We start from the raw sequence: 13,682 nt of genomic DNA, 5'->3' as shown, positions 1-13,682 counted from the left end.
GATAATCAGGTAGAATTGCCAAAATTAACCAATTCGCAAAATATGAATCAGTCACATAGGTTGCACCCCCTAAATAGAGCTATTAGTTAATTATTTTGCAAACATCTGAATATTTGAAATACTCAAAAATGTATTTTAAATATTTAAACGTAAAGATAGCTCAAGATCTTCTAAACTAACATTTCTTTTGAGATTTACAAAGCTATCTTTGGTTTAAACATAGTTTTCAATCTTTCCAAAATTTTGAAAAACCTCCACGCACTGAATGGATCTAGATGGCCAATTGCTTATTGCGAATATACTATCGAATCCACAATACGCAACACGTTTTCAGTTCAAATTGTTGTTTTCAGAGTATAATCCATATATTCAACCTTATTATAAAACAAGAGAATTGTTCAAACACACAAAACAGAATACCATTCAGATGCCCATGAACAAAGTGTCGTTTGCAAAACTGTCCCTTAAATGATATGGTAAATTGGTTAACAAATGCAATTGTATAAGAGCAAGATCCAGGTTACAGAATTCTTCAAGTTAAGTCAACTTTGTCACATACACATACAAGATATGCTGTGAAATGAAAGTGGCAATGCCTGCAGATTGTGCAAAAACTACAGAACAGAATCAGTATTTACATGTTAGAAATTATTTTTTTTACAAAAGACACAACAGAAAATTAGTACGGTAAATTAGTCACTGGTGAAATAAGAGTTTACAGTCCTGATGGCCTGTGGGAAGAAACTCAGTCTCATCTTGTTTTCACAGCATGACAGCAGAGGCATTTGCCTGACCGTAGCAACTGGAACCATCCCATTGCTCGGGTGGTAGAGGTCCCCCATAATGTTGCTGGCTCTGGATTTGCACCTCCTGGTGTATAGGTTTCTATTAAATCTTTCCCATCTCATCTTAAAACTGTCCTCTCGTGCTTAATTCCCCCAACATCTTAAAAAGTATGTGCATCACCATTTACTCTGCTCATGACTTTATACACTTCAGTGTGTTCCAAGGAACAAAGTGCTAGCTCACCCAACCTCATCCTATAGCCAACATCCACATAATTTTTCTTGTTCATTTAGCTTAATGGCATATTTCCTATAGCAGGTGACCAATGCTGAACACAATACGCCGAGTGTGGCCTCATCTATGTCTTATACAACTATAACAAAAAAAAACATAAACATTCCAGGTTGTCAATAAGATTAATATGATTTATAGACATATAATTGATACCCATTTGTTAACTTGAAAATATTTTGCCTAGCAGTTGGATATTGTGCTGAGAAGTCAAGAGCCAGCATTTAGTTTAATTTGGAGATAGAGCGCTGAAACAGGCCCTTCAGCCCACACCGACCCGTGATCCCCATACATTCTTGGAGAAAACCCACATGGTCACGGGGAGAATGTACAAACTTCGTGCACAGCACCCGTAGTCGTGATCGAACCCGGGTCTCCGGGGATGAAAGCACTGCAAGGCAGCTACTCTACCGCTGTGCCACCGTGCGGTTTACAATGATTCTAAACTACAAACTAACAAAGATACATAAAGTGGTTTCCATTACATGTTTGGATCTTGGATCATTATTAATGAGAAAAGCAAATTAATGCAAACTTTATTTAAACATTATTTTTATTCATCTAAACTGAATCAAATTTAATTTACAGCACTTTTTAAAACAGAAAAATACAGTTTTGTAGAGAACAATGGGTAATGTATGCAATGCTACATACTTTAAAATTAGTTTGAGGACAATTTCACGCAAATGTAGACAACGAGCAAATGAAGCCATCGGAAGTTACTGAAGCATTAGTTTATCTCCAAAGTACTGTAATTTTTTCAAATAAATTCATGTGATTAAAGTGTGCAATTTAAGAAACAACTGCAAATGAACTGCAGAAATGGTTCCATGGTTTCCTTCTTGGTGTATCTATTGGACACTCAAAAAATGATAATTTTTCTTTGACTCCATTTATTTTATCGGAAGGACCTCTTTAGATTTAGTCCCAGAATGAAATGGTACTGAGAGAATGTGGCAATTAGCTAAATCCGAGTGTGAACCAAGTTTGGTTAGAAGTATTGCGCTGTAAACAATTGCCAGTATAAAAATATTCCCCTGGGTACCTCTGCGCAATAGCAAATCAATATGTAATGGAGCTTTATCATTTTAAAATACTGATAAGATGCTAATAGTTTAAATACTTTACATCATTAAAGTAAACTGATGTGAATGGTTTTGTATTATGTCAAAAAGTTATTCTGGAGGGCTTTAAAAAAAAAATAAAAAATTAAAGCACAACCCAGTTAATCTGCAAGAGAACTTATGGCAATAGGATGCACAGGGTTTTTTGAATTCCACAACACATTTGTAGCCAATTTTAAGGATACCAGATTAACCACAAAATTATCTTAAAGTATCAGCACACAATTTGGTATACAGCATTCATAATCTGCACCAGAGGAAAAAATGAAGATTGCAAATCAAACAAATGAAGGTTCTTCAACGTTGTAAAACATACCATTATCTCGTCAACGCAATTTTCTGAATGGCCAAGCTAAACAGCCTCTAAATGGAAAATTCCTTGGGGGTTTTTTTGGTGTTTTAAATATGTATTGTGCAACTTTCAACTTGTAAATATTAGTACAATCTACACATTAACAATCTTGTTTACAAATCAGGTCAAAGCTTAGGATACCTCATTGGCAGCAAACAAGTTAGAAACAATAATCAAAAAATACTTATCTAGTCTCAATTATTTGGATTTCTATAGCAAAAATCATACACAGAAAAGATCATAAATAGTAATTCTTCAACTTTACACCATTTGTCCATTGATTTTCCTGGTGATTTACATCTGCTTACAAGCACTCTTTTTTAAATTTTATTACCAATAACAAGACTACAGAAAAAATACTAAACAGCAAGCTGTTTTATATGGTAACTTTCTTTAATTGAGAAGATGGCCATCTACATTTCCAATAGGTTAAAGTACTTGTTAATCCAAAATGAGGACAACCCTTCAATATCCCGCATACTATCTTCATTTTTAAATCCGTGAACGAATCCAGCAATGTCTTTCCTTGACAAATTGACTCAATCATTGAGGTATCAGTTCAGTAAGTGTAGAATTTTAGAAACCGATTGGATTGGGGGAAGTGGAAGAGAATGAGAGAGAGGGAACAATAAGATGATTGCATTACCACTCATCTAATTCCATTTTTAAGTAATCTATATTTCTTACTAGAAACCAGAGTTCATACTAATTTTCTTGAATCTCTTGTAGAATCTTCTATAAGAAAAGTTTAAAGCCATTAAGCTTCTTAAAAAAAACATAAATGGGAACATCACTTTTCACACTGTTGCAATGGAAATTCCCACAGCAATGGAACAGTTGCATGGTTGTTCTTCATTAGTGTTCCTCCGTGTTGTACAACTCGCAGCAGACGGCTTCAGAGGATTAATTCATTGTGCAGACCAATTATTTTGCATTTAAAGTATTGTTCTTGACTGAAACCAAACAGTTCATTCAAAATACACACCTAGAAGTACCCAAAAAATTTGTGGATGCTCAATTTTCTATTCTTGCATATTAGTTGTAGATATTGTCAAGATGTGAAGTGTAATAAGTAATACTATATAATCTTTAGCAGTCAGACAGCTAACAGCATGTGTAAGGGCAGAACTCTAGCCAATTTTACTGATGACATTTGATGGAAACGACACAACACGTGATCACGTCCTCTAGGTCATCTTTCTGTGTCTATGATCTATAATGAAATTCTACAATCTACCCTACAAATATGTAGGCATATGGTAGTATATTTTTCTGCTCTGATGAAGATAATGAAAATAAGTACATGGGCACATTCCGTGAGGCTTTGTTTGAGCAGAGGACCGGGGAAGTGAAACCTACCCACTACTTTAATTTAGTTATGTACCAAATAGATGGCTGGAGATGGGGAGCGGGTCAACCTTATCGTTGAAACTAATCATCCGGACTTATGGAAATGCACTGGAAGTGGTTGCCCTTAAGATCAAAATAGAATTTTGTAGTGTTAAAAAAAAAAGCTATTTTGTCATCCTGCATTGAAGTGTAGAAGTGCGCAGAAAGTCATTAATCTTTCTATGCACTGACACCATGGGGCTTTGGTGTCCAATTGCTCTGCCCAGTCCGTACTTGGACTGGGCAGAACAAAGATTTAGCAGAATGATACCAAAGCTAAGGTTATGACAATATGGCATTTGTAACGAATTAAAGGAATAAACAATATGTAAAGTCCATGTCATAGCAGTTACAGAGACGTCATTGCAAGCTGAACAAGATTGGAAATTAAATAATCCAAGATATACAACTTTAAGAGATAGGGAAAGCACAGAAAGAGGCACAGAGGAATAGTGTGGTCCTCTCCCAGGAGTTGGGCGCTAGGCTGGTGATTTCATGGTGAGAGGGTCGGTCAGAGTCATCATGGGAGAGTAAGCATCTGACAGCTATAATGCAGAGAGGGGAAGGTAGAGCAAGATAAAGGATGAAGACATCATAGATTTATTTTCCATGTATATTTCCTCCTAGGTGCTCCAGTTGCCTCCCACATTGAAAAAACACAATTAGTGGTCAGTTAATTGGCTACCGTAAATTACCATGCAAATGGGTGGGGGAGAAAGTGCAGTTAATGGGGAGGCGAGAGAGAATAGGTTCAGGGAGACCAATTGAGGGTTAGGATTAATGGCACATCCAGCACACTGAAATAATGTTAGCATGGGTAAAGGAAGGGGCTAGGATGGAAGGTAGACTGGTAAAAAGATGAGGCAAATGCATGCACATGTGCAGGGTAGGATAATTTTCAATTGTCTTGAATCTTGTCATTGGAGCAAGACCTCACCCTGAAGTCTGTGGTGCATCAGATTAAAAGGATTCACTCAGATATTTCTTGCTCCTCAGAACTAGAATGGAAACAAATCATTCTCTATATTGAGCATCTGGCTAAGAAGAACAAGTTCGTATGTTTTAAGATTAATGTTCCATTAATATAATTGTTAAACAGTTGAAATAAGGCTCCATGGCCAGTTAGCAAATAGCTTGAATCCATTAGCAACCATTACAATTCCTTGTCAAAACTTGCACAAGCTGAAATTATTTTGAGAAACATTTAACTAGAAAGCATCTAAAAGGTGGTGCCAATGCTCCCACATTGCAAATAAAAAGTTTTAGTTGATGCATGTCAGTATCGCCAGGAGAATTACAGCAAATGCAAATTCTAGCTCTTTAAATTTGGAATTCTGCTGCTGAATATGTAATTATTCATCTATCCCAGCCCACAAAGGAATAAAATGAATTAAAATAAAGATGTCACATAGCTTCAGCGCCCAATCGAGTAGATTTCAATCCAAGCATTGGTTTGAGCAGCTGACTGGACATTAAACATAGACAGGGCTCTACGAAAATATGAACTATACAACGCAGCTGAATCTATCCTACTGGAACACCAAATCTGTCAAAGCACTGAGGCTGCCAACAAATGCCACAGCGATCATTTCAAAACATACAAATTCCAATACAGGAGTTATAAGAAGAAAATGTAAATAAAAGTCTAAGAAAATGTCATGCTTTTACTTCAGCAAAACAAAGCATTAAATTAAGTTTGTCCTACTGCCAACTGATTACAATATTTCATTTTCTGCTGTGAACAATTTGGCTACTGAAGGACAAACTAGCACAAAAACCAACCTCACACATTGACAAACATTCTACGTTTCACGATCCAGTATTACATTTCCAACACAAGACCTGTCAAAGGTTTGTCTAGCAGCAATTTGTTGCTGCAGGTTCCAATCATATTAAGTATCTGATTATATAATCTAATTGAAGAAATAGGTTTGTTTTACTTCCAAGCAGAAAATAAAGATTCAATTGTCTCTTAAGTACAACATACTACTATAATGTCGTTCCTTGCAAATATCAATATAAAAGAATCATATTCCTGATATTGAGCCGCTTATGGTATACTCATTGCATTGATATAGGTTCACTGTAGTGTTCCATCATACAGAATCCACATCATGGATTATTATATCTCAAAATATATTGTGATGCTTGATGCCTTGTGTAGTGTAAGTCACGAAGCTATCAGCAGCAATGTGATATTTCCAAAACTTATCAAACAGATTCAGACACATCTTGATCCCCTTTTCTTTAGGATTTGTTGTTAATCCACAAGTATTTGTTTACACTATATAAACCCACATAATCTAAAATATGGATTAATATGGACCGGAGAAAAACACATTTTCCCAAATATTAACTGAACTCAATGTTAATTCAATGAAACATATTACTGAAAATTAATTCACAGATTATCGAATCGTCCTCAGTTACAGCTATTGTGCACAATTTCTTTTTAGCACACGCTAGAGGTCCATATTAACTGAGTGGCAGTTCATGTATCCCATGTTCATTCAGTGGCGCCCAGCGTACCAGTCATTCTCATAGATGACAAGAAGTTCGTTGACAACTTCAATGAGATTGTTGCTATGCTTTTTGAAGAGTTTCATATTGAGTTGTCTGTCACAAAATCCCATTTCAAAAAGAATATCCATCAAGGGTGCTGTGTGATTCTCCGCTGCTTCAGCCTGTGCAGAGGGAAGGAAGTTGCAAAATGAGTTGAGTGTATTTTTTTAAACTATTCAGCTCCTTAATGTCAATGTTCATCATGAGCATTCAGCATGGGATGTTCTTCCTTTATTTGCCCTTCTGAAAAACTTAAAAGGCCAAATTCTCTTAACCAGTAGACAAAATATCTTAACAAATGATTATATGACCACCACTGGAAGATTATCATTCACATTCAAGTTGTTTATGCCTAACAATTAATTCTCTATTGGGAGTACCAATCACACTATCTAATAACTACTGCATTGTAGCCAGATTCTAAAATTCAGTTTTATTAAATTCATCAGCAGAGCTACGATATATTGCATATTTATATATCACAATATATTGTAGCTCCATGGATGAATTTATGGATGAGGTTGGATTACTAGGCAATAATCTGATCAAGCTTTACGGATAGTCATGGCGACCAAACTTTAACTATATTTCCACTTTGCCCTTATATAAATCATTACATTTTACCATTTCCATTACCCTGTGGTGCGTGGGTCTCAAGAGGCTTTGAGAGGTACCTTTTATTATGTTCCCCCCGGTTGTAGGGAAGACCAAAGAGAAAGATGGCACGCAAACCCCTGCCTTTAAACCCTCTGGCTAAGGGCCGCCTCCGGACTGAACCCCTCCCGTGCCGAGAGGTTCGACAGTATGATGGCACGACCCTTGGGAGCCGCCACAGCCCGTTTAAACATTTTCTAGCATTGGACTGTAATTCAGTTTGCCAATTTATTTCCATCTAATCAATATTAAAAGCATTTTAAAAGTGCTTTGTAATATTCACTGATGTTTTTATTCTTTCCATTATTTTACAATGTCAGGCCATGCAGCCCATTGGGTTCATGCCTTCTCATGGGGAGCACAACCCCATTAGTCCTCTCCTATCTCCCTGTGGTGCTGTAACTTCTTGCCATTGACCAATACCAAGGGTAATATGCAGTGCATGTATCAGCACATCCGTGGGATATGGAAGGCAATACCAGCACCCGGGCCAAACCCAAGTCTCAAAAAGAAAACATGCATCTTGACGTAGGCAGCATGCAAAGTCAGAATGTAACCCAGATTCCTGGTGCTGTGAGGCTGAGAGAAATAATTGGCTGGAAATTAGATAATTTACCTTTGTTAACATCAGGAATACCTGACAGAAAATATACTTATCACAAAGTGAAATGGAGTAACGACTATGCTGACACTTCCGGCCCAGACACAGGTCAAATTACATCATGTTGTGTTAAAATCTTTATTTTGGAACATTGCAAGAGAAATTAGACAAAGTTGTTCCAGTAGCAACAATGACTGGGCACACTTTGGATATTTGTTTATCTTCAACACAATGTCAGGAGCTCCTATTATGTACCAAATCTTTCATTCTTCAGTTGCTCCCCTCCCAAATAGCTCTGACCAAACTAGATGCAACAAATTCCATATCCCTCAATCTCCCTGCGATTTGCCAGTCCTCATGTCCATGTGATCTCCTGAACCCTCCAATGGAGGCCACAATCTACATCACCTGCATCACAATGACGGCACCTCGCGGCAGCGGCCTCTGCAGTCCGTGTCTTTTTTTAATTTTTGTCCCGTTGAGTGTATAGTTTGTGGTTATATAATGTTTTTAGCTGTGTATATGTGGGGGGCGGGAAACTTTTAAATCTCTCCCGTGTACAGGGGACCCGACCTTTTCCCTGTCGGGTCTCCGTTGTCATTGGGGCCTAGCTCCGTGGAGCGGCCTCCAACTGGAACGACCTGGGGGCGCCAGTCGCGGAGCCTACCATTGTGCGGACTTACCATTGTGGAGCTGGTCGGCTTTGGAGCGTGGAGAGCTGGCGCGCAGCTGGGACTTGCGCTGAGGCTCCAGCCGTGACATCGGGAGCTCGCGGGTCCCTGGTGGGAGACCGCTTTTTTGGAGCTCCTGCAACGGCAACCTCTCCTGCCCGAATTACAGGGTTGAAAACGTCCCAGAGCGGGGCCTTACATCGCCCGGCGCGGCCTTAACTGCCGCGGGACTTGCCATCACCTGCGGGGGCTTTAACATCGGGAGAAGAATGGAGAGCAGGGGAGAGACAAGACTTTGCCTTCCATCACAGTGAGGAGGAGATTCACTGTGATGGATGTTTGTGTGAATTGTGTTGTTGTGTGTCTTGTTAATTGTTTCTTGTTGTATGACTGCAGAATCCAAATTTCGTTTGAACTTCATTTGAGGTTCAATATAGTATTGTATTGCTGACCCAACTGACTGGTAATACTCAACCTATGCCTCCACACCTTCTCCCAATACCCTCAATTGCATACTGCTTAGCTAATTGAGCCTAAGCCCCAAATGGGTCAATAACCAACAACTGCAAATTTCCCTCCAACTTGATCTTGGTCCCATGGAGAACAATTACATTGGTAAAAATGTGCACTGCCCATTCAGTAGCACCTATGGCAATAGCATTAATTGGTACGTAGCACACCCATTAGTGCAAGATAACAATTATGTAAATAGAACTCCATTGTCACAACATGCCAATTCCCTCAGAGCATGTTTAAAATTAACAGTTTACCTGACGGGTAAATTTCTACATTTTATCAAGCCATAGTGCACTGCAGTAAATTATCAGTCATAACCAATCGAGAATTGAAATCCAACTACAAATATTATTTGTTGAAATGTTGATCATCAGGTTAGAATTGACATACACTTTTATTGGGACACAGACCCATCATTTATTTATTTGCCTCTGTACTCCACAATTTGAGATTTGTAATAGAAAAAAATGTTTGGAACATCATTAAGAAGGAAGAGAGCACTGGTGAGCCTACTAATCGCAAAGGGATTAGCAGGCCAAGGAAGACCTCCAGTGCTGATGACAGAAGAATTCTCTCTAACAAATAAAAATCCCCAAACACCTGTCTGACAGATCAGAAACACTTTTCAGGAGTCAGGTGTGGATTTGTCAATGACCACTGGCCGCAGAAGACTTAACGAACAGAAAAACAGGCTACACTGCAAGATGCAAATCACCAGTTAGCCGCAAAAAGAGGATGGCGAGGTTAGTTTGCCAAGAAGAGCAACCACAGCTCTGGGAACAGGTCTTGTAGACCGATGAGACAAAGATTAACTTGTATCAGAGTATTGGCAAGGGCGAAGTATGGAGGAAAGAAGGAACTGCCCAAAATCCAAAGCATACCACCTCATCTGTGAAACACGGTGGTGAGGTTTATGGCCTGGGCATGTACAGCTGCTCAAGGGACTGGCTCACTTATCTTCATTGATGATACAACTGCTGATGGTAGTAGCATAATGAATTCTGAAGTGTATAGACACATCTTATCTGCTTAAATTCAAACAAATGACTCAAAACTCATTGGCCGGCAGTTCATTCTACAGCAAGACAATGATCCGAAACATCCTGCCAAAGGAACAAAGGAGTTTTACAAAGCTGAAAAATGGTCAATTCTTGAGTGGCCAAGTCAATCACCCAATAAATGAAAAACACAAGGAATCATGGGATTTGACAAAGTTTACTGGCTATAAAGAAAAAACAAACAAAGGGCTGGCTGCATAAACTGTATGTAAATTCTTATCTTTATTCATGATTTATGTGTAAAAAATATATTTAATCTGCGGAACAGGGATGCCAGGAAGCGGGAGAGCGGGTGTAACAGTGAGAGGTGGCAGACGACAGTGGCAGACAGGGGAGAGCGCGCACAGACCCGCGCCTCATCTGCAGCCACCCGCCCCGGCCTTCATTAAAATCTGACAATATGCACTTTAACCACGTGTTTTTTTCTATTACACATCTCATATTATGGAGTACAGAGGCAAATAAATAAATGATGGGTCTGTCCCAAACATTATGGAGGGCACTGTAGATAAACAGGGAATGCAAATACAAAGTAGATGGGAGTACTACTTCCAGCAGAGACTTAGAGGTATTTCAGGACTCAAATTTATTTTAATTGCCAGTGTAATGTCATTATTAGCATAATGGTTCGATTAATCTTAGAGTCATGAACATAGTGAATTGTGCAAAAGCACAAATGGTTTAATTAAAGAATATTGAAAGATATATACCTGTACCACATTGGCGTCGCCTGCAAAAAGGGCTTTATAGGCAGAAGCCGCCACAGACAGGGCTCCCTTCACTAGCTCACCAGCAATGCCACTATGGTGTCTATAATGGAAATCAAACAAAAAATAGAAAGCAGACAAGTTTGTAAAAGGATTTGAATTTGAATCACTAATCAAACTTGAAGATGGGGCAGTTAGAAAAAGGCTCCCTATTATCAAACCATTTGCTTTCTCTGGAAATCTTGGGTTCAGTGCAGAGGTACTGATATCCAGGCACTGGTCGCCTTCTATTCGTACCCCTACCATCCCAATTAGCCATTTCACATACAAAAGCTGGGGAGAGTATTCAATGCCGAAGATTATAACATATACTTTCTTCTTCCAAGTTGCCCATGTGTCAAGAGAAAGAAAACTGTTTATCTTTAAGATGGTATTATAGCCCCTCCTATCTTATGCACTGATGACTATCGATATTATGTGCTTAATCTACTGCAGTGGGACAAACCCAGAGTGACTGCAGTATAGGACAGAAACTACTGAGGAAAGATCAATAGTGGGCAATGTTTTTGTTACAGTTTGGATCTCTGATCTAAAACCAGACCCATTTTCTACTGTGATCAAAGACCCATTTAGTACGGCTCAAATTTTAGGGCATGCATCATCCCAGGCGTTGCCAGTATGTTGTTAACTGTTGGATAGGACAGGTGCCCCCTGGCCCAAATGTGCCAAGTAAAGGAGAGGAGGCAGTGGAGTAAAACAGACAATGAAGGGATTAGCTTCTAAAGGAAATGGGTGTTTGATGAACATTTGGTGATGATGGGATGGGGGCAGGTATAAATCAAGGATTCATGCACTGGCGTTCAAGAACAGGAGGTACAGCTCAAGGGCTAGGAGAATCACAAGGCTATGCCTTGACAAAGGAAATGAATGACCAACTTTACAGGAATATCAAGTGTAGCATCAGTAAAACATGGCCATCTTAGCATGGCCACCAGCCATCAATGAACAGTCACACTGAGAATACGGCACAATTTTCTTTACAATGTTCCAAAAGTACATGATTGGATTTTATCCACAAAAGTAAACTGCAACAAAAAAGCTTAATGTCAATTTTGGATTAGGTTGTACAAACCATATTCCTTCCAAAGCCCCAATAATGAAGGAATCCAATGTATATGCTAAGTTTTGATGAATAGAAAATATACATAAGCAGACAGTGTTGTCACCTTAAATGCGGGCACTGGAGTGGTTTGTTATTCATGATCCTTGGTACCTCTGCACATTCCACTTCCAAAATCGTGGACACTGTGAACAGACACCACAACAACGATAAAATAGTAAGAAGACAACTTAAAAACAAAAAGGATTATTGACTGTACACTGGAAGAGCGATCTATTCTCAATCCAATAATAAAATAAGTTCATTTATAGATGCAGTTTTAAACATATTATTTTTTATTGAATGTGATTGAATTGAAGGACAAATAACAGAACATATTGGGCCCAAGTTAAGAGATATTCGAGTCAAATCTGAAATACCCAGCTGTTAATCTGTGGATAGTGTTAACATTAAGTTTTCTTTTCTAGATAAAATCTTAATATTTGTATTATTTTCAGGGGATAAATTGAACCAGATATTTCAAGCATTAAATTGCATTTGAAGTAGCCAAGTTGGGATGTTAAATTGAAACATTGCCCCAGCCTGCATTTAATGTGAGATATTAACGTTTGAAGCTTTTGCAAAAAATAGCTATCCGAGGGTTGAAAAGCGGATGTAACCGACAGACCATTAAAAAAGGTTACATGTATTTGGCGACAAACGTTTAAGACAAGATACTTTCTAAACAAATAAGTAAATTTGTATTTGCAATAGTTAAATACCATTTCAAGAGCTAACGATGACCTATTACTTGTTCATTTGTTTCTATTGCTTTGAATAGAACTTAAAAAGCATCCGTTTTCAAACACCTCATCAAATCATCAATACATCTGTTCTGAGGACATCTAAAAGTAATAAGTGCATTGCTACTTTGCCTCAAACTTTAAAAAAAGTCATAAGACACAAGAAAGAAACAAGCAGTTCAATCATTCCCTTAGCGTGCTTCACCGTTCATCACGACTCATCCTGCACCTTTACAAATTTATCGTAGACCAAATCCCACAATGCCTTTAAAAATCTACCAGTCTAAGTTCTGAATGCACTCAATAAGATGCAGTCCAAAAAAAATGACAACCTTTGTTATCATTTTCAAGTTGGCATCTTACCTTAGCATCTCCAGCCTAGTTCATCAGCAATTACTGTAGCCTAGGCTTAATGCTATTTTCCACTCATCCACTAAAATAATCTTCTGTATTCCAGATTTCTTTCATACTTTTTTCACTTTTACTGCAACATTAACATGTTTACTGTAATATAAAGGCTTATTCTTAAACTGAAAAGTTGGAGCAAAAGAAACGAAAAGGTTGCGAGCGCAGCAAAAAACAAGATGAAGAGGCATTATGGTGACTGAAAATGTATTATTAGATCATGATTACCATTTTGTTGTTGAAGAACAGGTGAATTAACTGGAGGATTCTCTGCCTCAAGTATTTCCGGCACATCAGGGTAAAGCTCGTGTGAATTTATAGTTGCACCATCATTCCTTCAATGACAGCAAGAACACAAAAGTAAATTATTTTTGCCCATGCAATTGACTTTCATTCAGAACGCAAATTAATTTGTTATGCAGACATAAGTTACCACAGATGCTGGTTTAGTTTGTACTACATTTGGTAAATAACTTACTGGCAAGTGCCCTAACCTGGCCTCATTCAATTTAGACCAGTTTAGTCATAAGGCTCTTGTATTCATGTCCCATGTGGAAAAAAAAAAAAAGTTTAATTTCGCAGCATTGCCTTCAGTCCAAATACAATGTTCTGACTGAGGTGTCTGAAGAAGAGCCTGAAACCAGGGCCTCAAACCCCAAAACGT

At 38.3% G+C, this 13,682-nt stretch overlaps 1 protein-coding gene across 4 annotated transcripts in view; it reads right to left on the bottom strand.

The window, feature by feature from the left end:
• Positions 1-1,614: 1,614 nt before the first annotated feature.
• nbr1a (NBR1 autophagy cargo receptor a) overlaps positions 1,615-13,682 on the bottom strand; it is a 48,551-nt gene continuing 36,483 nt past the window's right edge. For 3 of the 4 annotated variants that reach the window (XM_055657182.1, XM_055657183.1, XM_055657186.1), the window contains 4 exons: positions 13,247-13,353; positions 11,938-12,016; positions 10,715-10,814; positions 1,615-6,626 (listed from right to left, as the gene is read on the bottom strand). In XM_055657182.1, the coding sequence (XP_055513157.1) occupies positions 6,453-6,626; positions 10,715-10,814; positions 11,938-12,016; positions 13,247-13,353 (460 nt within the window). In that variant the 3' untranslated portion in view covers positions 1,615-6,452. The remainder of the gene's footprint in view (positions 6,627-10,714; positions 10,815-11,937; positions 12,017-13,246; positions 13,354-13,682) is intronic. The other variant, XM_055657185.1, reaches the window with a different exon arrangement.

This window comes from Leucoraja erinacea, chromosome 27, assembly GCF_028641065.1.
Source record: "Leucoraja erinacea ecotype New England chromosome 27, Leri_hhj_1, whole genome shotgun sequence".
In the NCBI taxonomy this organism is placed as follows: domain Eukaryota; kingdom Metazoa; phylum Chordata; class Chondrichthyes; order Rajiformes; family Rajidae; genus Leucoraja; species Leucoraja erinaceus.
Note: the sequence above shows the minus strand (reverse complement) of the source record. Positions and strands in the feature narration are given on the sequence as shown.